General features: G+C 43.4%; 1 protein-coding gene across 2 annotated transcripts in view; it reads left to right on the forward strand.

Moving 5' to 3' along the window:
- The window catches only part of PDIA5 (protein disulfide isomerase family A member 5), a gene marked incomplete at both ends in the record, with an annotated part of 101146 nt that overhangs the window by 54740 nt on the left and 19531 nt on the right, over nucleotides 1-26875 (forward strand). For both annotated transcript variants that reach the window (XM_080346790.1, XM_080346789.1), the window contains 3 exons: nucleotides 12489-12559; nucleotides 13610-13773; nucleotides 16283-16413. In XM_080346790.1, the coding sequence (XP_080202916.1) occupies nucleotides 12489-12559; nucleotides 13610-13773; nucleotides 16283-16413 (366 nt within the window). The remainder of the gene's footprint in view (nucleotides 1-12488; nucleotides 12560-13609; nucleotides 13774-16282; nucleotides 16414-26875) is intronic.

The following is a 26875-nucleotide window of genomic DNA, read 5'->3' on the forward strand; positions in this document are numbered from 1 at the left end:
TGATAAAATGCACTGTAGTTTTGATGTGTTGTTGAAATGTCCGTGAACTTCCTTTCCTGTCCTCAGTTATTTTCTCTCCCTTTATAAGCCAGGCTGATAAATTACACAGTTGATGCTTTCCAAAGCCAACTATTCAGCTTTGCAAGTTTTTAATTGCATGGGGAGCTGTTTTATCAATTTAGCTTTGAAAAACAGCTTTTCACACCCTTCCCTCCTCCTTCTGGTGCATTAAAACCCAAAGCCAGCCAATTAGCCCAATACAAGATGAAGGCCTCCAGCTTCTAACCAAGCAGTGGACTTGGATCTCTCCCTGCTGGTGCACCATCATTGGCTTCAGTGGACTTGTTTTTGCTTCTTACCGCTGCATGTGGTGAGATTAGGATGCAGGAATCCATTGCTCGCTTTAAATACAAAGTAAAGTGAACCCAAAATGAGCTCACAAAATCAAATCTGTTTTTTTCAAACTGGGTTTTATACTATAAATAAATAAGTTTCCCTTTCAGACCCTGACTGGTTCCTTATGAAAGCAAACTGCCATGGCAGTAGCGCCAATTGGTGTGTCTATTGGCAGCCCCAGCAGAGAGGCCATGAGTTGAAAAGGCTGAAGAGCTAATTTACTGTGCAGCCTGAAAAAAATAGCCATTCCAGCACAGGTCAGCAGCAGCCTAACATTGGCAGCCTGTGATAAATAAAATCTGAAGGTTTTCCATGCTAATTCATTATTCCATCAAGTTTTAGTTTGTTTTTTTTGTGTGTGGTTTTTTTTGGTTGGTTGGTTTTTTTAAATGTAAACCAATCCGGTTGCACCAGTTAACTGGAGGTTAAAGGACTGTGGGTTATCCAAATAACGAAGCACTGAATGTGGATGGAAATACCTTCTATTTTTTATTTGTCACTATTATATCTGACATTTGTGATTTTTAAAATAAAATGTTGGCTGTGTTCAGTGGCTACATAGAGAGCTTTTGACATCTGCCTTCACATGTTCAGCCTCTAGGATAAGGACAAACAGTAGGTAGCTGGGAAGTGGTTCTTGTTAGACCTGTGCTAGGAACCACCTTTAATTTATTTGACATCACCTACTGGTAGCTCTTTGTGAGGGGCTTCTGCTTTTCTCTACTGATGGCATCAGTTTAGTTCAAATGGAAAATACTCTTTCATCACCAAAAGTCTGCCTTCGGGCCTCAGCCTTGGCACCAGCCAAATTGGGTGTTCAGAAGAGAAGCCGTGCATCTGACTGGTGTCCTCACAGGGAGGTGTCAGCAGCAGCACTAACAGCATCTGCTCCAGCATCCCTCTGTGTCTGCACTCAGCTGTTTCCAGCTGTATGACGTTGATCAGTCCTTGGTCAAAGATAACTCTTGTTGAATGTCAGAAGCTGCAGAAGCTGTGTTTCCAGGGTGCATTTAGCTGTGTGAGACAGCAGGGAGTTGGAAGCTGAAAGCTTGGCAGGATGTAGCCCTCCGTCAAGGGTTTGCTTTAGAGCTTCCTGAAAGGTCTTTATAAGCTTTGACAATCCAACCTCACGAATGAACTCTGCTTTTTAAATTGGACTTTCCATGTGGGCAGTACTTCAGGAACAATTGTGCCCATTACCTAGTGATGGTGCTGTCAAAGAAGAAAACAAAGGCAAGCAGCTCGGCACTGCCTTGGCTGCAGCCTGCAAGGATTACTGGAAGGTTGAAGTGTGTATTTGTGTGTTTAGAAGCTTGGCAGATGCCACAGCCATGTGGTATAGCTGTGTGTACTAGCCCATGGGACAATACACAAGGTGACATGCATGTGTCAGGGTGCTTGTTGTGAGCTCAGTCCTGTTCCTACTAGACCCCACAACAATGTTCTCCTTGCTCTTAGAGTAATTAGAGAAAGCTTTCAACAAGGCAAACTTTCTGGACCGTTATGCAGGTCATAGGCAGTACCTGGCTCTGTTGAGTTTCATGGTGAAGCGGTGCAGGTGTCAGGAGGGGCTGTTGCAGTGTCCTGATCACTGAAAGGCTGAGCTGTTGTGCAAGGGCAACTGGATGATGATTGATGCTGTTTAAGAATCCAGACAGGTAGGTGAAGAGATCTGCTTCAGTTTCAGCATCATGTTTCTTGACTTCACATCCCTTAGGTGCCCAACCTTAATGTTACCTTAATGCATTTTTAATGGAACGTATAGTAAAATGCTTCCCTGGACAAGCATAAATTGTGCCAACTTTCTGTTCCTTGGATGTGCTTTTTAGCTGTATGTTACTGGCAGGCTACTGGAACAGATACATTTTTCATATCAACCAGTTAGAAACAGGTGTATTCTTGGCTCCTGAATATGCTTCCACTGAAGTGAGCAAGTTATTATCACTGTTGATATCAGAGAGAGGTGGACTGGGACACTCAGACTAGGTTCATCAATATTTAAAAGTATGTAAGTCTACAGCAGGATGTTGCTTGATATTTTATCTATTTGAATATCACAAAAAATCACAGGGAGTGTAAACAGTTCACTGCAATGACCTGCCTGTGCAATGACCTGCCTCATTAAACTAATTACAGCAGTGACTTTCAGTGCAGATTTAGTCACACATTAAAACAGGAGTTCTTGAAAATGCAGCAAACCAGGAAAATGCAGAACCTGACATGAGTTTTTCCTCTAATGACCATCCCAATTATGCCTCTTTAGGGTTTAAAAATGAAAATGAATATGGGTTTTTAGTGGTACTTAATATAAATAGGAATGTGGAGAGTATAAAAATCCTATTAACTAGCTTGTGCAGTGAAACTTTATAGGATACCTAATGAAAAGGGCGAGGACAGTAATGATGGAGTCCATTGTCTCTTTTGTGTTGATCTTTTGTTACTAGAGCACTCAGTTCATATAAGAAGGTTGTCTTTTTGAAGCAGTTTGTGCTCTTTGAGCAGGGTAAAGTCATAAAAAATGATGGTCCAGTGATAAAAGCGACAGCCTTGGCCTGGAGATGTGAAAGTTTAGTTCCTTGCCTTGCTTTGATTTGTACAATCGTGACTAAGTTGCTAAATATTTGTCTCACTTTCTGATCTGTGAAATGGAGATAACATTTCACCTTGTGTGAGAGTTTTATGTAGCGAGCCATGTCCAGACTGTGAGATGCTCTGGTATTGCAAGAATTGGGGTAGGGAAGGCGTATCCTAACTGCACATTGCAAAGACTTGATTGACACAAAGGAAGTAGGACAATGCCTTTGGGGTTCACTGGCTTGTGCCAGGCGATCAGGCTTTTGACCCCCAAATTTAGGAAATGCCATCCGCCATCAGTCGAGTACACAGCTTGGACAAGATTAATCACAGCGAGAGCCGACAACTTGCAGGCTGGTTATGGGGACTTGAAGGGAGGAGCTGTGGCTTGCTCTGGTTCAGCTTCACAACAGAAAAAGTAGCAAAACCCAGAGTTTTGGGGCATTTGTGGCTGCTTTGCCTTTGGTCTGGATCTTGACTTGCTCTCTGCCATGGTGCTGTGCTGGGGACATGGCGTGAACATTGAACAACTTACTCGCTATGCAGGGCAGTAGAAAAGAGGAAAGAAAGGCGCTGAATTGTAGATACTTGACTTTTGTGAAATTTGGGGCATTTGTTCAAAGTGCATCACTGTATGCTCGCCTCCAATAGGGAGCAATTAGTTTCTCCACTAAAGAAGACATTTGCAAAGGCTATTCCAATCACAAAAAAAATCTTCCTGTGAATGTGTGGCAGGTGGTGTGAAGGGAACATTAGTTTCTTCGGGGATTTGCTGCCTCATTTCTCGCATTACTGTTGCCTTCCCTCTCTCCTAAAAAGTCCTTACCAACTAACTGAGACTGTTGCAAATGAGCAGCTATGGCTGCCCAAGAGCCAAGGGGCAGCTGAGAGGTGGCTGCTAAGGGAGACTCGCCCCATTTTCCACTCCTCTGACTACGTGTTATAGATCGTTTAGCTATTCAGGGTTGTCTTTTTAAAGGACTTCTGTAATTTTCTGGCTCTTTTTATCCCGTGCAAGTCCTCATCTGGGTGTGCTGAGGCGGTGACTGCCCTCCTGCAAGCCCGACCCTGGCGTATGTATAAATCCTTAACGCTCTCATGGTAAGTTCTGATAGGAGTGAAGCATAACTTATTTTTATAGATTTATTTTGCTTGTCTCTAATGATGGGTTAACAGTAGGAATTAGCTTTAAGAATTAAGTACCAGGTTTATTTCTTCTGAAATAAATTAATTTCCTTGCCTGGATAGCTTAATATATGGTGCAGGGCTCTCATTTGGAAAGTGCCTTACAGTATCTCTGCTACTTGAATCATTACCAGTAGGGTTTTCATTATCAAGTTTATCTTCCTAAATACTGTATGGCTTCAATTTTTATTATCCTGTGGAAGGTAGAGAAATTAGTTTAAAGAGCAAATAATGAACAGAGAAGACCTACAGTGAAAGATTGCTTGCCTGCGTGTCTGCTTCTTGTGGCCTTTCAGATGGCGAGTCGGCCAGTGATGCTGTCTTTCTGAGTTATTAATCAATGAATCCATTGCTTCGATACTGAGGAGCTATGCTGATGATGGAGGTGTGTCTCCTTGTGGTTAGCAAGCATCCCAGCACACTTCTTCTAAGTAGGAGAATGCATCTCAACTGGTAGCCGCTTCTGCTCTCATTTCAGACAAAAAGTGTGCATTCTGCGTAGTATCCTTCCCTGATACTTGACTTTTACAGGTAACTTCACAGTAACAGACACTGTCAGCATTGCTTTTAACACCCCTGTGCTTTGGGATGTACCTTTCTTAGGAAGATCTCTTTGCATTGCATCCATTTTACTGGTGTTTTATACAAGTTGCATTCTAGGAAATAATTTGCTTGCCGTGCTGCTTTCCTGAGCTGGACATTCAAAGCTATTTCATCTATGTTTTCTGTCATTTTCATTGCTAAATTCAGTTTGAAGTCTTATGTATTGGGGTAAGAGTGTGAGGGAAAGCAGTGCAACTTCTCTTCCCTCCCCAAGGTAAAATTTTGTTGACCATCTGACAATGGAGAAGGGGGAGGAATCTTTTTTTGATATAGAATAATTATGGTTTAGTTGAGAAGGAAATCTTCTGGTGGTATTTATCATAAGCTCTCAACAATTTCACCTTAAGGCAGCCATGCTGTTGTCTCTCCCTTCCACATTTCAATAGGGGAAGATTAATTTTCAACACCTACTTAGGGCCATGTTCCTCCAAGCTGGTGTAGGAAGTGTAATTCATATCTCCCGATGCCAGATGATCCACCTTCCTTCACTTCTTTTCCCACCCAAGAGGGATGGAAGGAGGCACCATCATCTCCCAACACTGATTTCTACCAGTTGCACCACTTGACTAAGAGGGTACATACGTGCAGTATAATCTCCAATAGCTAGAAGCTGAAGCCACTTTTGGAATGGAAATGAGGAACCATGTGACTTTTATTGTTAGTTTATTTTAGGTAAATATGGTGATTAGCTTAAAGATCTTTCCTGGACGCATGCTGAAGTCTGTGCCATTGCAGATGGGGGTACATTTTTCAAAGGATAATTTCAGGAGCCTGGCTCAGCCAGGCTTCCCTGTAGGGTTAGAAGAAGAGAAAGAACACTCTGAGGGCAACATAGAGCCAAAATCTCTCTCCCTGCTTAACTCCCGGGGACCCCTGGGAGGCAGCAGCCTGTGGCTAGGGGAAGCCTTGGAGAATATTCACCCTTTGCCCTAAGATGTGCTCCAGCATGACCAGAAATGAAAGCAGAAGCGTGTGTTATGCAGGAGGTCATCAGAGCTCTGTTGTCTTTCACATCCCGTGGGGGCAGCTGGCAGGACCCACTCGGTGTTTCCCCTGCCCACTCTGGTGCTGGCTGAGGGCAGCGCTTCTGCCCCAGCTGCGAGCACAGCGCCCATGCAGACAGGGATCCCGGAGGATGCCTTCTCAGTTCAGTCTGATTTATCTTATGTAATGCAGTGAACTGACGGTCTTTTTTGAAAAATAAATAAATGATCCGAACTCGTACTGTAACTGTCTGAAGCTGTTATGAATCTTCTTCTGCTGAGCAGTCTCAGTGATGCTCCGGGGGAAATAGTAATGCCAGCATAGAAATGATGGTTGAGAATTGGATTTCAAATGCTTTCACCTCTGCAACCAAGGTGATCCGGTAGGGAGGTGAGGCGTGGCTTGCTCAGCCTGCATCCCTGTGTACCAGACAAGTGCCAGGTAGCTCATGTGTTGGCCTGTTCCTGTGGCCTGAATCAAGAGTTCATTTGTGTCAGTCTGAATCATTGGGCAGTGACCCACGCTGTGCTTCTCTATTTTTCTCAGTGCTCTGAGGCTTTCCCCTGGGGACATCTGTGTCTGCCATGTGTGTGAGAGTCGGTGGCTGGGATGGGGCCACCACCACCTCAGCAAGTCACACGGACAGAAGGGGTGACCGATGTGTAAGTCATTTCGTGCCCCGACATCCTTCTGAAGAACTGCTGGAAGCAGGCAGGGACTTTTCTTCTGTGTGCACATGCTGGGATTGGATTTGCACAGATCATTGCACGCACAGATTGACTGCGCTGCGAGTTTGTTGCAGTGCCAGCGAGGTGGTGATAATGGTGGGGACACGATGCCGCGCTGCTCTCCTGTCACCGGGATGAACTGTGCAGCCCACACAGCCGAGGCGTCAGGCTGCAACCGCATAAATGTAGCATGACTACAATAATCCAAACTGTTGAAGTATTTTCCTTCTAATTCTATGTTTCTAGTTTCTCAGAATCTTTTCCAGGCTGACCTTTCACAGGCTTTGTCTTTTGTAAAGCCATGAAGCTGTTTGCTTGCCACTGATCCCTAAGCAATGTAATACTCGGTAAAATCAAGCCTGCCTTTCAAAGTACAGTAGTGAGGTGAGGAGTCTGAATTTGTGTGTGCGTGCACGCATTTCTAGCTGTTGAAAATTTGAATTCTGTGTTAAAGATGTCCAAGCTGCTCCTGCTGATCTTATAAGAAAGCATGAAGCCTTGAAATGTCTTTAAGTATCTGGAATTTTACCTGGGTGGGGAGTGCTGCTGGTGAGAAGGAGATGGATGGTTTGATGCGAGCGAATATCCAGAGGGAAAAGGATTAATAAAATTTCTTGAGCTCCTGATCCTTCATGAGGTGATTTTTATTTTTGTTTTTTAAGCAGAAACCTGGAGATCTGGACATGACCTGGTGCCTATGACCATTGTGACTGTTAAGTGAATGTGCAGCCGACATGGTTGCAAATTCATACCTGTGATTACAAGGAGAAACAGCTGCTTTCGTCATCCTCCTCCCCTGCCAAATTCGTGGATGATTTCCCATCAGATGTCTGCAGTGCAGACGGCTAAATTATGCAAGGGAATCTGCAGCTGTTGTAGTTTATGTGCTTCTACACTGGTGAAAGAACTGTAAGCTGCCTCATGTCAGACCTCAGAGCTGCTCTTTTACATGATGAATAAGAAATCTTTACATGTTAAAGACGTCCATGGCAGGAGAGAATACATAGGTGATAAGAGGGCTGGGACTTAAGTGTATCCTTGCCCTGGCTCCAAGGGCTGTGTCTCCCCTGCCATGTATATATTCTTGCTTTTATATGTACAGGTGTCTGTTCAAAGTTAACAACAGGGCTTGCATAGGGGCTGGCATTTCTGCTGTGTTGAGAGGTCACTGCTCCTCTGGGATTAGAAATGGAGAAACCAAAGGTGTATCCCCAGGTGTTAAATGTTTAGAGAGCAAAGGTGCATCTGAATTTTTCAAGATTATTTTTTTCTGTTCTTGAAGTTGTCAGGAAATCTTCCATGAGTGTAGTTGGAACTGCCAGTGACCCACTCGCTGAAAGCAGGACATATTTGGTGCTTCAGATTTGTTTTCTCATCAGGCTAATGGGGGTATTTTTGGTATGCAGCTATAGATGAATGTAGAGCTGGCATGATACAATAAAGAGCTGGTATGCAATAACAGTACTTGAGCAGTCTATTGATGGCAGAAATGTAATGATTCTTTAAAATCTTTATTTGCAATTTAATTTATTTTTAGGGTTCTTCATATCAGAAATTCCTGGTCCATCACTGCCTGGATGTCGACTTTTATCTCTTGCTTGTCACATGCACTTCAGATCCTCAGACAATGTTGTCTTGAAATGAGAGGATGTGATGGAAAGCGTAGTGTTTATTTACATAGCCATAATAACCTGAAAGAAGCAAACAGTGAATGACAGAGGGAAACAGAGATTTATGTTCTGGGGACAGCTCTAAGACAGCATATGCAGGAGCTTAGCTGGAGCTGCTTGACTGCTTTTCTGCCTGTCTTCTGTAGGCAAAACTTGGTTTCAACAGGAGAAGTGTTTGTGTTAGTTCACTTCTGAAAATGTTTGGAGTAACTGTGCTCTGCATGGCGTGTCTTTGCCATGATGCCAAACAGGCTGCTGTAAACAAAAATAGATATTTACCTGGAAAAAAAAAGTTGTTTGGTACATCTGTTCACCTTCCCTTTGCCTGGGTGTTGCTTGCCTGTGCACGTTAGCATCTCTCTGTCCACATTTGGCCTTTGCTTCTGCACTCGAGCACGGTCACACCCCGGGAAGGACAAAGTGCTCAGTGCCTGTTGTCCACTGTCTTGTGGTGGGATTCTGGAGGGAGATGACTTCTCTGCGCTGGGGTGATTTGGGGACCTGTGATCACCATTGTTCTGGGTACAGCTGAGCTACGCTGTGTGACAACAACAGCACTGGGGGAACAGGCTGTTTATCTGCCTGGCTGTGCAGTGCAAATGAGGACGATTGATTATAAATAACCTGGGAAAACAGAATCCTAGCTTCGTTTAGACATCTGTTTTAGAAATGGTTAGCAAGGGCCTGTCTTGCAGCAGATGTCCTAGCACTGATTTTTGTAAGCTTTGGCTGCTTTTTCTTATCTTGTAACACTCCTCCTTTACATTTACTCCATATGCTCTTTTCCATTCAAGCAACTTGGTCCTTGCAGCCTTGGGGGCTCATTTTGTGCAAGAGGAACAAGACGAGGTGTTGAGAGATCAAAGAGGTTGTCCAGAACTGTTCAGGCACCAAGCCCTGACTGGTTTCTGTTGCTGGATGGAGAGTAACTCTGACTTGCACCTCCAGAGGAGCTACTTATCTTCTGCCAGAAAAGATGGAGGCTGTGGGAGTCCCCTTGCATAGACGCCTACAAGTCCAGTGGGTATTGCCACCGACTGTGACCCAGAGAGGCTCAGAAGATGTCAATGCTTGGAGCAGGCTGTGGGGCATCCTTGTGTTGACTGTGACCTTTCTCTTCTTACCTGGGACTGAAGGAGTTGCTTTACTTGCTTAGCCTTTTGGTTTTAATGTCAGCATACACTTGATGTAACAGTGTATCTTCTAAGAACACATCTATCAGGGAGGCGCACTGCAGACCCGCGGGCTTCCTTCCACTGTCCCAGCAAACCTTATGCAGCACATTGGAGCATCTGGGCCAAGGACTTGTAGGGTTGTTGTTACTTTGCCATTCATTTTATGAACAGAAAGCATCTAAAACTAGAGGAGCTTAGTGCAGAGGGTTACAGCTGCTGCCGAACAACCTAATGTAGCAATCAAAGGAGAGACGGTGACCTTGGAGTTCATTTAAATTAATTTTTCATTGGCCTGGAGAATTTAATGGCAATCCTCACACGATTATTGAAAGGTAGGATAAATAATCATAGGAAAGATGAAGGTCTGACTTCCAATTCATATCTCCCCTTTTCTGCAGTGGTAGGTGGAAGCAGGCTGTAGCATAGAATAGCAAAATTCTCATAAATTTGGCCAGAGAAGCATCATTTATCGTGGGAGAAGCTCTTAAGATTCACTGTCCCTCTTTCAGATTCAGTTTAATGTGGTGGCTTTTTTTCCAGGCTGGCATATCATACTTTCCTCTGTCATGGGGTCGAGCAAGCATTGCATGATAAAAGATTTGAGGACTTCAGTTTGCATTTAAGTGCCTTTGAAGACCTGATCCTGCATCCTCTTTATTTTAAGCATGAATGAATTAGCTTTGTGGCCATCAGTAGTGCTGTGTCTGTGTGATGTTTGTGAAAGAGCCTGGAACAGTGACATTTCATACTCTGGATATCTTTCTCCAAAATATTACTTACATAAATTTCAGATGCTTTGGATTGTTCTTTATTACCTGGGCATAATATGCACAGCTTGTTTGTTTTGTTCTTTTTTTTTCCTCTCCATAGGTTTCTGAAAACTCAGGTTGTTGCTTTTGCTTGATCAGATCTGATATTAATGATTGTAGAATATAGTGTAGCTTGTGTGGATACTGTATCTAGAGCACAGTGTGAAGCTTGCTCTGTCTGGGGGATGTGCTGCGTAAAGCCCGCCTAGGTGAAGTTACCCCTGCAGAAAAGTTTTTCTTTTTTGGTATAAATTTGAGCTAATTCAGAGAGGTTCTCAGGTGTCTGAGCTGGGACTTGAGGTGGCCTTTGTTTAGAAGTAAGGAAGAGCGCAAAATGAATAAAATTCTCTGCTGCTAAAAGGAGAAGTAAATCAACTCGGGCAGGTGTCAAAGGGAACTGTCAGCCCCTTCCACAAAGCCATATGCCTGCGAGTTTCCTGTGGGTGGCAAATAAATCATTTTGCCAGCCTCTTTCATGCTCTCAACCAAGACAAGCCGTGCTGAGACAGTAGCTCTTCCTCAGCCTTTTCCAGCTTCCTCCTGAGTTCACCTCTGAAGCCGTCGTATCAGGTTCTCATATTGGTGGTGCATGCTCCCACCACGCTGTAAAACCAAAGCAAAGGTTCTTTCTCTAGCTGAGATCCCCTCATTCTGCTGTTCCTGCCACATTAAAGCATTGTTTTTTGCTCAAAAGAAGGACATGGGGCTTTTTAATGCTGTGGTTGCTATGTAGATGACTAAGCTGTGGTGGGGACATGAGCTGGTGTTTGAACTGGAGTTTGGTCTGGGATCAACTGTTTGGGTATTTGCTGTAATTCTCAGGTAGGATTTGCAACCTTTATTCAAATGTATCCACCCTGTTCTACAAACATGCCCTGGAAGTGTTTCACGGTGTGCTGTGCTGGCTGGGGCTCTGCTGAAGTCCCTGTTTGCTGTGGTGAAGTTACACCTGGATGCCCTATTGCTCCTTGGCTGCCAGCACTCTGACTTGTGCTGTATAGAACATGATTGTCTGGTTGAGTTCAGGCTTAGCTTTGTGTCTGCTGGCTTTGGCAGTCATCCCATTAGTGGAAACCAACACAGTGCTGAGGTTCAGTGTCTTTGGTTTATTTTCTTTTAGACAGTGGTGTAAAAATAGCCCGAACCCTGTTGCCCATATACCTTAGAAATGGCTTTTGCTGAAGCCACATCGAAACAGATTTTCTGATACAGCTTTCAAAAGCTCAGCAAAGTCTGGACTTTCAAGTGCCTGTTCCAACAATAGCAGCTGACGGCAGAAAAGTTGGCGGCTGCTGCTGCTGGAAACGAGGGGAGAAAGTGCAACGAGGGATTGGATGGAGGGGACGTTGCATGGGGACAGACGAGCGCAATGCATTGGGGTTGTGCCATGCACCTTATCGCAGCTCTCTGCATCCCCGGTCTGTGCTCGGTGTCGGTCTCTGCCACCCTGTCCCTTTGCTGGGAGCCTGCAGGGACGGGGGTTGTGCTGGTTCCTGGGGGCAATAGCAGGGGCTGTCCTGGAGACCCAGCATCACACTGTGGGCACCGAGGTGTAACTTCGAGGTGGTGGCAGGAGCTACACCTGGTCCTCAAAGGTCAGCTTGCCCGGAAGCAATTGCACCGATTGAAGACAGTTAAATTTACACTCAAATAATTTATTTTAAATCTGCTTTTCTCGCTCATGCATTCATTTTACTTTATTGTAATGTCAGCACTTAGCACTGAAGTAATGGCAGATCTCTGGAGAACTTCGCACAAGCGAGAAAGTACCATTATCTCGGTTTTACAGGCCCTGCTTATGTCGAGAACATATGTGGTGGTGTAATTACACTGATGTGATTAAATCAGTGCAAATCCTTGCTGGAGGGACATGCTGCACCACTGTAAAGCGGGGCTTATTATTGGTGCAGTTTAATTCAAATTACATTACTCAATTAAGCTGTGCTAGTATAAGCCTCTGCTTAAAGTCCGGAAGTCGCATGAGGGCCTGTGTTGTTTCTTCTTAAAGCAGGTAAAGATTTGGAAACTGAAATGGGTGAGGTTGTGCCTTGCCCAAGAGCAGGCTGGAAGCAACGGGCTTGACAAGTACTGTGTTTATAGTACTTTCTGGGAGGAAAGCATTGTGGGCACAAATTGAAGGCTTTTATTATTGTTTTTTAATAATTAAATTGTTTGTTTAAACCAGAGTGACCACTTTGGAAAAGATCCTAGATCATACTACGGCTTTAGAAATAAATTAAGTAAAATGCCTACTGAATTCTAGTAAATCTCTGCCACATGGGTTTGGGGTTTGATTATGGCTAGATGGGTCAATGAATAATCATGGGGTGTACAACTTAATTGGATTTTTTTTTTTTTTGGCAGGGTGTGGGCACTGTAAGAAAATGAAGCCAGAATATGAAAAGGCTGCAGAGTTTCTCCATGTAGCCAGTGATGTAAGCTAATTTCCTTTATTACATCCTTCAAATAATCAGTAATAAATAACTGGAGCAATAAAAGTGACTTTTCTCCCCACAACAAATTCAGCTGTTCTCATCCTCCCACAGGACCCTTCAAAACGCGCTTCCAAAGTACAGTCTCATTGCTAATGCATGAGCCCTGCCAAAGTCTTAGAAAGAACATTCTGTCTTGAACGAAAACAAAATCAAAAAATGTTTATGTGTTCTGCTGTAGGCCTTATATGTAATATGATCAAATCCAAAATGGATTTTTTTTCCTTTACTTAAAGCGATCGAATGTAGAGAAACATAGGCTTTTATTTATGAATTAGAATTGGAAAAAAACAAACGGGGTTGATCCTTCTTTTAGATACCTTGGGTTTCTGACTGCATCACTCCTTTAGCTTTACCTTAAGAACTTCATCTTAAGTGCTCCATCAGTGTGGCTGGAGAAGAGACATCCAATAATATCAGTGTTATTGACTCAGTCTCACACTGTGTACATCGTGCAAGAGGAGAAGTAGGATTAGCTCCCCTATACTTAAAGTGTTTTCAGTGTACACATCGGGAGTCCTTTTGTAGTTGGAGAAGAAGGAGGAGATGTGAAAAACAAAGATCAGACAAGTCACACTCTACAAGTGTTCATTCTCGTGTGACTCTAAATGTGGTCCATGTAAAGATGCCTGCAAGTTAGGGAAAGATGGATTTGCCTTGAAGTAAACTTGTCTTCAACGATGCTTGTTTCCTCTGGGAGAAATTGGGATTTGTGGGATGAAATAACATTCCTGGGAACAGCTCCTAAGCATTATAAACTGAATTATATACAGTCAGAAACAGGAGAACAAGTAAAACTTTGGTTACATTTAGTCCATATGATGTCCCCTCCTAGTTTTGCATCAGTCCTCTGTGTCTTTCTCTGTATCTGTGCAGGGTACCTGAGAAAGGGAAGGCACCTAGATCATTAGTGATTGCCTCCAAGTCCCCTGCTTCATGCCAAAGGATTGTATGTATCTTGCTGGGATTTACAACTGGTGTTCTCTGTTTTAGAGTCCAGGTGTCCTTGCAGCAGTTGATGCTACAGTCAACAAGGCGCTGGCGGAAAGATACCGCATCTCAGGGTTTCCTACTTTGAAGTATTTTAAGGATGGAGAGGAGAAATACACTCTGCCACACCTCAGAACAAAGAAGAAGATCATCGACTGGCTGCTAAAGTAAGTTCTGAGAGTCTGAGACAGTATTTGGGTTACTGGCTCCTGAAGACTGCTTTGGTGAGGAAGCAACTCTTAAACCTAGCTTCATCGACTACCTAAATCCCCTCCTAACAAAAACAAATTGAATTGCAGTATTGAAAGCCATACAAACGCATATGTTAATTATGCTATCTAACACGCCAAATCCTTTATTTGCTGTGGGCTTTTTCATAGTTGTCCCAGTAATTCTTTCCCAAAATAAATATTTTTCGAATATACCCAGAGCCTCTCACTGGAGAAGGAATAGCAATGGCTCTGAAAAATAAACAGAACATTTGTTGTTGCCTCTTTGCACTAAGCAGCAGATTTCACTGTTAGTGACTGAATTTCTGCAGTTGTACTTCTCTCCTTCCAGCATTTCAGAGCCAATGCCGGGAATAGCAGCGATGTGGGGCTGAAGGAAAGCCAGAGAGACCAACAAAACCAGCACCTTTGTCTGCACTAACCAGCTTTTTTTGGTGTTGTGCTAAACTGTGCAGAATTGAGTTCGATGTATGATGAAAATAATTTCATTTCAAAGAAGTAAATTGCCGATACAATGTTCTTTTTAAGTATTCTGGAATAAAATATGCATTTCCTTTAGGTACTGTAAGCCTAATGTATTTTCTGCGTTATTCAGTGGGAAAAAAATGCCAGTGTTTTGTGAAGTTTTAAAATCATTTAACCGTTAAGTGCAGTTGGTGTGAGGAATGTAATTTTAATGTTTCTCCTCTTATTTGGTGGGGGGAGGGAGGTTGTGTGGGGTTGTTTTGGTTGGTGTGTTTTTTCTTTTCTTTTTAAATTACATCTCTGAGTATTTCAAATCAGGTGATATATGTGGTCTGGCAGCATCTTTGTAGCATGTTGAGAAGTGTTATCTATATTCCACATTTAGACACAGTACTCCCTTGGCCTCCCTGTGTACTCAGGCTCCAGGCTGATGTGTCAGTACTGGATGTGAAGTCACTGTCCTAGTTTCCCCAGTTTACTGGAGTATTTTGCATGCTATGTAATTTACATTGCGTAAAACAGTCAGGTTGACGTTGCCTGTATGTATTGGCAGGTGAATAAGCAATGGGGAAGAGGGAAGGGGTGTTAATCCCTTCTTGGTCCTCTGGAGGACCTTTGTCTGCAGGCTCAGGTAGGCAGTGACGCAGTGGAAACCCAGACAACTTCTCTCCTGTTCTTGACTGCTGGATGTTCTCCATAGTAGAGATGCAATGGAGTAAGATCCTTGTTTGCTGACCAGGGATTAAACTGTCACAGCTGCACTGCTCATGGTAGAAATAGGGGTGCACCTGGGGTGCAGGCTGGAGGTAAAAGTAGAGCTTGTGTAAACCTTCTCCAGTAAGTGGGCTCATCTGGTCCCTCGGTGGTGACTGGGGTCTGTGCTGCCACACCAGGTTGTTACCAGTGTCTGGGTGGCTCATTTCAGGTCAGCATGGGAAGGTCTGTGTGAGATGAAGTCACACCTCTGACTGTAACTGCAGCTGATGGTGGCTCACACCGACTGTTCGTGTGAAAATTCAGATCAGCTGTCCTAATTCTCTCACTGATGACTGACAAATCAGTATCAATGGAAATAAGATGGATGTCCACCAAGTGACCTTGAAAAGGACTTTAAAAATTGAGGTTTTATCTTTTTTTTTTTTTAAATGTACCTGATACAACTTGAAATGGTGTCATTCAAAGTGACAGGAGAGTCTAAAAAGCTAATTTATTACCAAGGCGACATATGAAGGTCTTTATTCTGTGGCACCATTCTGATGATTTTATATAAGTAATCACTATTTAAGATACAGCAGGAATGAATTTAATGAGTCTGAGAGAAGTCTGTGAGCTGGTGAATAGCAGAAGTTTTGTTGGAGACGCTCTAGATGTGCGAGATTGCTCTGATCTAGTCAGTGTGTGCAGTCATAATTGAAACCTGACATTCTCTTTATCAAGGTAAAATATTCCAGTTCAGTCACCCCCAGTCTTCCAAGTGGAACAGTGCTGATTATTGCATCCTGGCTTTAATATCTGAATCCAAGAGAAGGTCATGAAATTCTTTATATAAGTTTGCATGATAGCGATAAAGAGTACAAAAAGGGTGTTTGAATGGAAGATGCTGTTCTATATCGGTTGCCTTTTGATTCCACCTGCTTGCTGTTCTTCTCAATTCATGCCTACGGATGACACAGTGATACCAGAGCAATGTTCTTTTCACCCAGGTGTTGGATACAATATAGGAAATCTTTATTCTGTGTTCCTACTCATACGCCTGAATATGATCACTTAAATTATATTTTTATTGAGTTACAGAAATTAACTTGCATCTTTTTTGTTGTTATCTGGTGTTGGAAATATCAAGCGTGTTTTTCTATGGCACAGGCACCCTGAAGGAGTCTTCGACCTCAGTTCCCTCTTGGTAGTTGTGACCAGGATGTGATGCCCCTTTGCCTGCTTCCAGAACCATTTTCAAACCAATCTCATTTCCTTCCTTTTCCAGTCCTGAAGCGCCTCCTCCACCTGAGCCTGCCTGGGAAGAAAAACAAACCAGTGTTATCCACCTTGCTGGAGAAGACTTCAGAGAGTCCTTGAAGAAGAAGAAGCACACCCTTGTCATGTTCTACGCACCATGTGAGTTAATACCTCTCCCTACGTGGATGGTTTTTATAAACACTACAGTTTATGCAATCCTGAATTAATTCCCTTGCTGTCCCCACACTTTTAAGGGTAAAGAGCTGATTCTGAATATAACTTCCTGGGACCATCATTGGCACCACCATTTGTATCCTTATAAACCGAAACAAACCAGTATACAGTGTTTATTTAAAGTTATTGCATTAATGCAGACACCAAAGCAGGCAGGGGTACAAAACCAAAACAGATTTATTTTCCTCTGCTGCATTTTATGGTCCATATAGCAAAATGGGATCCTTTATAGTAGCAAAATGGACATGGAGAGCCTGACTCATTAGTGCAGCACTTCAGTAGTGAAATCAATGTAGTGGTGTAGGAGGAATCAGTCCCTAGAGGCTGAGAACAAATTCTGATGGAATAAATTTTGTCTGTAATAAATCTACATTTAAATCTCCATGGGGAGTATGGGCATAGCTTCCTCCTCCCAGATCGTTTTGCGTGCATCACACACATGCTTTGTTTTTGAAGCTCCTGAGAATATCTCTAGAGAAGTTTTGAATCAGGCCCCTTATAAATTCAGTGGATGGGAGGGACCTCTTTTGTTTTCCTGTGTTGTCTCAGAGACAGGCAGGCTTGGTACACGTTTTTAACTTTTGAGGGGTCTGTCAAAGGGAGAAGATAATCCTCACACTTAATTTTAGATAGTATTAACCTGCTTTTATAGCACTGTGACTCAGCACCCACAGACACAAGGAAAATTCTTCGCTATCATGTGGCCAGCCCTACAATTCATGGATAACCTTCAGATAAGCAGTTACTAACTTGTTCCCATTAAACGAAAAGTATTTTACAGAAAGGAAGAAAAACCTCAAGTCCTTAGTGTTTAATCAGGCAGCCCCTTATTTTTGCTCTTCTGTCATAGATTTAAACATGAATGCTTTGGGGCTCTTGTGAAGCCCTGCTGGATGTGGGATGTGGGAGAAGGGAGGGATGCAATTCAGAAGGGAGATTTCTGGAAGGTTGTAGAAGAAAATGGAGGGGACTTAATCCCTTCTCAACTCCAGTTCCCACCACCTATTGACTAAAAATTGTGCATGTGCCAGGAATTTCTGATTCATGGACCTCAACTGGTTGAGAGCAAGCTGTAACTTTAGCATCAAATGATTGTACACTAAATGGTAGGATTTAGGAGTTTGCTGTCTCTCGAGTACTCTTTACCTGATGAGTGACTTTCTGTGGAAGAGAGAGATTGATTTCCCTTTTGGTTTTTACCTGCATCTTTTTAAGACACTTAAAATTCTTGGTCTTTTTTGAGGCCATATTTAAAGTCATTACGTGCAATGAGTATGTAGCTCTCAGGGTTGAAAGCATGAGGCAGCTTGCCTGGTGGGTTAATTATGATACTGTAGTTTGCGGGTTGACTTTTATCCTTAGACCAGGAGAGGTGGAAGAAGATTAGCCTGGCCCTGTCTGTACAGACGGGCTGTAAAAGCAAGGGTTGTGTGATGTGAGACTGTTGGGTCCTTTGAGGCCGCCCTTCAGACATGTTCTTCTTGCACTGTTTTGGATACAGTGCTGCATGAGACCACCTATATGCAGGACTGTTAACTAGAACCACTCCTGGCCTTCCCTTGACTCCGAAGACAGGCAGCGCTGCTGTTGTGTTATCGGTATGTGAGTCATGCACAGCTTCTGATTTGTGAGATTTGTTCTCTCTAAATGTGGAAGTGTCTGTGTGCAAAGCAGAAAGCAGGCGCACGAAGGCAGTGCAATGAGCTTGCCCTTTGTTGGATGCAGGGGAAAGTGGTAGATGAATATTTTAAATCTCTGGTTTCTGTGAAATAATCATTAATTCAATGGAACGGTACAATTCATTCTATTTTTCTGCTTTTCTGCAGTGATAATGTGCCTCCTGCTAAATTTGATAGATTAGCTTTTGTTTACCGTTTTCTCAATATTGAGACCTCTTGGAGCTTACATTGCCAATTAGCCTTAACTTGCTTATTTTAGTGCAGAAAGAACACTGCTAAAATTGCCAGGCCCCATTATCTCAAATAATTTTATTTTTCTATTCAGATCCACGTCTTAGGTCAGGGCAGACTCACAGTATGTTATTCCATTCACTTGTGACTCTATGACAGTATTTGTTACACTTACACATATGCTGAGATATTTTAAGATTGGGGGTGTGTGTATACATGCATATATAAAGTATGTTTATATATAAATATTTATGCTAAGAAATGTATCTCTCATCTGTCATTAGACTTTAAAGCAGAAAGTTGAATATTCTGACCTTTGTAAAGCTTTCAGCTGCAGTGATAAACCTTTAGGCAAAGGCCACAGATATATATCTTATATGCAAATTAAAATGAGATCTGGCTTTTCTGTGGCAGCTTCTAGTCCAAATTATTTAATATGTATAGAAGAACTATCAATCTGCTGCTGCCCTGATAGCTCTGGACTGAGCTGAGTGGTGCTTTAATGGTACTAAACAGTGCTTCACAGTGATTTAGCTCTGGAAGAGAAGACTGCAACATCCACATGGAAAAGACAGGGAACTCATTACTCCATCACCTTGAATGTGGGTGCAGCGTAAAGGTTATTCCTGGTGCCTGTGGAGTATTTTAAGGACAGAGAATCAGAATCAAAACTCTCAAAATTACTGGAGGAAAAAAAAAAACCCACTCCTGTGGACGTGACACCTACAGAGAGCGATGTTCTTGATTTCACATTCCCATTCCTCCCCGGTGACATCTCTGTGCGCTGTCATGACTGATTTGGGACAGGAGGCAGCAGTAGAGGCAGGTCCCCAGTACTGGCTTGGAGCAAAAGAGCCAGCTGCAAAAAAGCTGATGCTCCTTGTGCTGATATCTGCCTTGGATCTGTTCTTCATCCAGGCGTCCATTGGGTAGGTCTGTACCCTCTCTGGCCACCACGCCAGGCTGGCACTTATTGGTGCTCCTCAGGCTTGTGCTTGGAGCAGCCTGCTGGTGTCTGTGCTGCACAGCACCTGGTCCAGCTCTTCTCTGGGCCCTTGTGGGGCTCTTGTGGTCCTAAGATGTAATTGTCATCCCACTCCCTTATCTCAGTGTTCAAAATGCCTAAAATAAGAGGAGGACAATGATGCAGTGGGCTTATTGCACCAGCATTTGAGAGGTGTTTTGGGAGGGTTTGTGGGATCTGTGTCTGTATTATCTCCATAGACCAGTCCTTGGAGTACTGGATACCATCAACTACTCCAGGTTTCCTCTTATAACTGCTGGGCTTCATCCAGAAGTGGGGAGTGGAGACAACTAGTCAGTGTATGGTTTGGTGTACACACATAGCCTTGTATGTGGATTATCAGGATTTGGGGGGCTGTGGACCAAATAGGGAAGTGAGCCAAATGGACAAGCATAGATCCAGTCTAGCCCAGTTAGACTGGGCTCAACCAGCCATGGCTGGAACTGCACTAGCTGCATGGCTGTGCTCTGCGCCCAGAGCTGGTTTCAGTACTCGCAGCATTGAATGCCTGGAATCCTGGACTGGGCAGTTTGCCTCAGTGCCTCTTCTGGGATCAACGCACTGACTGTTTTCTTTCTCATACGTCCTCACCGTTTGTTTGTATAGCTTATCTGAATGTGTTTTATCTGCGTTTTTACTTTTATGTGCTCTCTCCACTCCGTTATCCCAGATAATGCATTGGCAAAGTCAAATCTCAATTAAATTATAACCTCCTCTTACTATAGCACTGAAAACTGGGTAAAATAGAAGCACTTGGTTGTGATTAGTTGTCAGAATCACAAAGGGCAATAAAGTTCCAGTAAATAACATCTTCTCAGTTGGAGATGTTTTTTGCTGTGTTACGCAAACTGAATTAAGCTGAAAAGGGAAAAAACCAAAAAAGTGTTTGAAGCTAACTGAGCATTTTTCAATGAAACAGGGAGATGCAGATAGTTCTTCAGCAGTACTGTGTTTTTAACCCAAACTTCTCTCTGGAGCCCTTGGAGTCCTACATGGAATTTCTTGCCAAGCCAATGCAAAGACACATACTAAATAAGTGACCATCGCATTCTCTAACTAAAACTCACATGGTTCCCTCTTCTGCCTTGTTCATCCCAGGAATTTAATATGTCTTGTTGATGTTATAATTTGGATGTGACCATCAAGTTTTAGCTATTCTTGGGTGATGTTTCCTCAAACTTTACGCTAGGTTTTTTCTGCTCTTGTCGAACCAATTCAGAGTTGGGGACACAGATTCCATACATGAGCTTCCTCGATTGCATTAGGCAGAGCATCACCAGCCTGTCAAGGGAGCTGATCCTTCCCCTCTGCCCAGCACTGGTGAGACACAACTGGATTGCTGTGTCCATTTCTGGGCTCCCCACTACAGAAGGGACATTGACATACTGGAGTGAATCCAGTAAAGGGTCATGATAGTAATTAAGGTCTGGAGCATCTGACATACGAGGAGAGGCCAAGAGAGCTGGGACTGTTCAGCCTGGAGAAGCAGAGGCTCAGGAGGATCTTATCAGGGTGCATGAGTGCGTAATGGGGCAGTTAAAGATGGACTCTTCTCTGCAGGGCCCAGGGACAAGACAACAGGTGATGGGCACAAATTGAAACACAGGAAATTTTGCTTCAATATAAGAGGAAGTATTGCTTTTTGGGGTTTTGTGGTTGGTCGGTTGGTTTGGTTTTAGTTTTTTGTTTGTTCTGTTTTCGTTTTGGTGGTTGTTGTTAGTTTGTTTGTTCGTTTCAGTGTTGGGGTGGTTGTACACTGGAACAGGTTGACCAGAAAGGGTGTGGAGTCTCCGTCTTTGGAGACATTGAAAACCCAGCTGGACACAGTGCTGGGCAACCTGCTCTAGTTGACCCTGTTTTGAGTAGGCGAGTTGGACTCGATGATTTCCAGAAGTGCCTTCCAACCACAGCAATGTTGTGTTTCTAGAAATAGTAACATGAGTTGGGATTACACAGTAGCTTTTTGTTTATTTTGGGGGTTTATTTTTGTTTTGTTGGTTTTACTTTTGTTTTATTTTTTGCCCTTCCCGTAGAGTTCTGATTTTTTTCATAATAGGAAAGGCTCAATATCACCCCCCTACTAATTCTTGCCCAGAAACAGAAGCTGTCCACTTGTGGCTCATAAGAATGAGAGACCAACACATGAAAACACATTCGTATCATTTTTTTTGGTCAAGATGGCTACCCCCCAAGAGACTACAAATGAATCAACTGTGTCAGAAACAGGAATTATATGTAATAGACCAGTCATTAACAGGTCCAAATGGTGATGGGGGGGCACTTGTTTTTTAGATCAGCCATTTTTAGTGGAAGTGCTCAGCACTGAGCAAAGTCATTCAGTTTCTACTTTTCTAGAAAAGCAAGGCAATAAGCGTTCTTTAAAAAATGAAGACTTTCAGCAGCAATGAGAAATAATAGGGAGAAAATGTGCCCTCTTAATGGTTCCTAAGGGTGGCAGTTGCCAATGTTATTAACTTGCCAAATGGCCTCAATTTGTGGGACTCCACAGGATTTGCAGAATGGGTATTTTTAATAAAAACTTTGCTGGGAGCTGATTTCCGGTTCTGTGTTCAGCAGTGAAACTTTCACTTCACTGGAAATTATTTTTGTCAGCTGGAAAAGGTTATTTTCTGGTGAAGCCTCACCCACAGGGGTTACCCAAAGAACACCCAGAAATAAACTGCACTGAGGATGATTTTAATGAGGTATTTTTGTAGTGAGTTAGTGGCTGTACTGCGACAAGAGAATGTGCAATTAAGAGACATCAGCTTCCTTGGCTCTTCACTTAAATTCTTTGTAGGATTTTTCTTTCAGGGCTGGAAGAAGTGAATGAGTGTGCTTAATCTGTGTTGCACCTGATAAAATCACAGGAGACTTTGGGATGGCTTTACAGCCATTAAAAAGCTGTGTGTTGTTCTAAGCTGTTAGTGGGAGGTGGTATCTGGGTACAATTCTGATGTGAAAGCAAGAGAGTTCTTTGGCTTCCAAGTCAAGCAGGAATCTTGACATCATTGCTGTCTGATGGGTCATCTCCTGGCCATCAGTAAGAGATCAGATAGGGATTTCTTCAGTAGTAAGAGATCAGATAAGAGATTGCATTTGTTCAGTTCTGACTAAATCAGTCCTGCCTATCCCTGTGTGTTTCATCAGTAGTGCATAAAATGCCGAGAGCTAAAGCAAACTTGCATTCATTTTGCCCAGGGGCTTTGTTCAAAATATTTATCATTCTCTATCCTGGTATGCTCTTTCTTTGCCTTTTCATGATAAAAACTGCCTGATTTCTTCCATCCAAGTTATGCATCAAGGAATATACAATGACAAAAAAGCACTTAGCCGAGAGTCCTTGCCAGAGTGGGTTGCACTGGGTGCAGAGTGGGTGCAGACTGTGTTTTGGCTATTAATGCTAACAGCCAGTGCCAGCGTGTGCTTTCAGCCCTGGTATCCTGCTCGTGGGGCCCAGGCTGTCATCAGAAGCCTGTTATTAGGAAAGCAGTAATCTTTCCTTTTCATCCCTCCCATTTCTTGAAATAAGCTTGGGACAAAGCTGGTTGCACCAAGTCTCAGCCTTTGCACAGGAAGGCTTGCTGAGATGCTGCTGTGTTCTGCCCAAGCCGGACTGCCGTGACCAAACACTGCAATTTTTGACCGACCACAAGGCTTCAGCCAGTGGCTGCTGGGCCCGAGATGGCCAGCCTGGGTCTCAGTGCTGAGCAGGCCTGAGTGCCATAATTCTGGGTACAGAATGCGCAGAAGGGGCTAAAATACTTAACAGTTGAGTTAATGGGTCCAGATGAACCAAGCAAAGCAGCAGCACACATGGATTCGGTGTCCCATGATGGCTTTAGATTGGCTCCCATCAAGAGGTTTTCCTGTTGCATGCAAGTGCACCTTGTTAAGTTTTCATTAGGAGGCTGTATCAAAGAGCTTGAACAAAATGTGTGTGTTTGTAAATGAAGCTTAAGCTATCAAAAATTATTAAAAACATGCTGAACAGAAAGAATCCGTTTCAAGGCAAAAAGCCCTCGCAGGGAGGATTTTCTGGTTGTTGACTGAGGCAGAAGCGAGGTCTGGACCCTCTGATAATGAGTCTTTAAATCCTGCGTGGGCTGGCACTGCAGAATTTTGATATGTTGGCTCTGCGCTAACTGGTTTCTCTCCTGCATTAGTGGTGTTCTCTCTACAGGCTGGTGTTAGCGAGGTGCATTCGTGTTGGTGTGAATAGCACCAACAGAGCCCATTAGCAGGCTGGATTTGATAAAGAATGAATTTATAGAGTGGGCTCTGCGATGAGGCTGTCAGAACTGCTCTTAGCCCCACCGTTTGTATAGGGGCTGTTAATTACCACTGAGAGTGTGCTCTCAACTCAGGAGTTGAGGCACTTCACGGGACTGCGTGTAGCCGTGACGAAGGTGCTCAGAGGTGGCTGTTGGGGAGCTGTGGAGTTAAACTTAAATTTGTTGGGGTGATCCTGCTTGTATTGTAAAACAGCACTCATGCTTTAAATCTGTTGTAACCCTAAAATGTTACAGCTGCTTGAATTGGTGTGAAGAGTATTAGTGGTAAATATAAACAGGTAATATGTAAATATTACCTGTAAATATGAACAGCTCAGGCTTGAGAGGAGGGAAGTGCATGCCCTTCCTCCATGAAATCCTCTCCACACAGACACACAGCTGTGTGTTGGTGCAATGTCATGTAAAGTCTGTGTGGGGTGCGTTAAGAGACACTTAAATACGAATACGCCACTCATCCTCATGCATTGTTGTCAGACCTGTTCCAATAAGACACACACTTTCTCTGGTGCCCCCAGGTAACCATAACGGGGGCTGCTTTTGAGCCTCATGGCGCAGGTGTGGTCCCGTGGTTCTTCCCCCCACGCTCTGCCAGACCGCTGCTTGCTCCAGGCCCTTTACCTTCTGATTACCAGTTGCTCCCCTGGCGTGTTAGATGGCAAAATGATTTGTTAGCTCTTTAAATGTTACATTTTTGTACATAACATAGGTTGATGCTGACTTGGTTAGCTGATGTTACCTGCTTCATTTGTGCCATGCAGGTCAGTGACAATTTATCTGGAAGATCTGCTGGAACTGGCACTTAAATTTTGTTCTGGACACAACTATTGTTCTTTAACCCTTTCTGTCCAGAGATGTCTTGCTGTACACCTTTCCATCTTAAAGGATTGCTTATTGCCAAATTCCAAGTGCTATCATCTCATTTGTAATTCACTGTAGTTGGTCATATCCTTGCCTTTTGTAGTGGACCAAATAGTCCAGGAATTTTGTGGTGAGTCTTCTCAGCTTTGCAGTTTGGCCTGTTCTGATGACTTTGCTGCTGCTGCTATTGTAGTTGTTCATGTCCAAGGCTGTCTTTTCTGAAGATGTGGGTTTCTGTATCCCTCGTCTCTTCTGTGTACCCCCAAAGTGCTACAAAAAAAGAGTTCAGATAATGTGGAGAGTGAAAAAAACAACAACAAAACACAAAAATACAAACAAACAAAGGCACAATAAAAAAAATGATGAAAACCCCCCAGCACGCTGTGAAATGGGCAGTAGTTTGCCCGTTGTTAAGAGTAGCAAGGAAAGCCCTGGTTGACCTGATGCTTAACTGAAAACTTCATGACCTTTTTCAAATCAAAGGACAAATCTCCCTCCTTTCAATTACTAATATATTGTGTCTTGGAAATATGATTATGCTATGTGTCAGGTCATGTCATAAAATGAGCTTTGGTTCCAGATATTCAATTAAAAGGCCCTCCAATTCTCAACTGGTAGAACAAAAGCGAATTAACCTTTCAGTAACATGTCCAAATGCCTTTCTCAAATCTGCCTGTGGATTCAATAACTTCTGTAGCTACAGGAATTGTGTTGGTTTAAGCAGTATACCCATTTTCAGCTCTTATCTCTGCAGTTACTGTCTATGGCCTGTCTTTCCTTGACTGACCAAGTAATAGTCTTGTTTTAATTCTAGTTAATCACTTGGAACTCATGAAGTGGAAACGGCTTTGCTTTGCGCTCTATAAGCGCCTGGGTTTGCTTTGATAGCTGTGCAATGTGCTGCTTTCACTTGCTTAGAATTGCAGTCATTTAAAAACCAATAACGGAGGGCAGCATCTACCCCTGTTATTTAGACGGTGACAATTTCAAGCAGAGATAGGGAATGGGAAAGTCATTCCCTGCTCTGCTCTTTACGTGCTGAGAGCTCCAATCCTGCCACGTGCTGAGCCCTCAGAGGCCCCCATGGTTTTGCAGCTGAACAAATGGGTTCAGCACCTCGCAGCCCTGCTCCCTGTCATGCAGGATTGTGAACCCCGAGAGTCACTTAACCTCTTCCTGACTCCATTTAACCTTGGGTGTAATGACAGAGGAGGATAATCATGCCTGTCTCTCTTAGGGGCGATTTGAAGCGTAATTAATTGATATTAGTTAAAGCATTTGAGATCACCCGTTGAGAGGTGCTAAAGGGGGAGCTGAGAATAGAGCACAGACAGCACAAGTGCCACGGTCTCACAAATCACTGGGCTTTCAGGTCTCCTCTAAGGAGTTACCCAGGACTTCACTATGAAAATACTGACAGTTTAAGTTAGTATATTTAATACAGAAACATTCTACAACATTAAAATGTATGCATGTTTAAACTCTCTGAAAAATCTCATGTAAAATTTATGCACACCGCTTTGTTACTTTATTTATTGGATTTTTATTATGTACAAGATGCTAAAAGCGCACACAGAAACAACGTTGGCGGGGTTATGCATCATTATATATTAATGATGGACACAATATGAGGTACTGCTTTCTGAAGTCAAAATGCCTGATCTGCACTGGCGTAGACCTGCAGAAGTTGGGCTGCTCGGGTTGGGGTGGGCAGGGGCTGCCACCCTCGCCTGACCTGTGGGGCAGCACTGGCACCCTGCTCCGAGGACAGCAAAGCCAGGTCACCCCTGCAGCAGTTTCACTCAGTGATGTGAGGCAAGGACAGGCTGCAATCTGATCAGCTGGAGAGACACTGTGTGAAAATATCTTTTTTAGAAAGCCATTTCCTTTCAGACTGAAAATCACCAGTGCTGGAGAATGTGAATTTCCTGTCTGAATTTGACTGGCTTCAGCTCGCACCCAGCTCTGGAGGTTACTTAGCCTTTGGCACCCAGCTTGGGCAGCTCATTATAATGAAAACTAGACTGACACTTCCCGATTTCTATCACTTAATCTTTGGATTTGAGCTATTGACACACTGAGCTTCCTGACTCCCTTTGCCATGAAATGCACCTTCCAGTCCTGCTGTTTTTCTTTTGGGTCTTCTGGGCCCCCTCCAGTTTGAAATTACTCTTGATTTGTGGACCCAGAACTGCTAACAGCATTGTGGAGGTCCCAGGCATAGGGGCCCTCTCCACACCAACTTAATATTTTCAGTTATATATTCAGTGAAGTTCCTTTTGACAACTTCATCATTTTCT

Source organism: Nesoenas mayeri (genome assembly GCF_963082525.1).
Source record: "Nesoenas mayeri genome assembly, chromosome: 6".
NCBI classification, from domain to species: Eukaryota; Metazoa; Chordata; class Aves; order Columbiformes; family Columbidae; genus Nesoenas; species Nesoenas mayeri.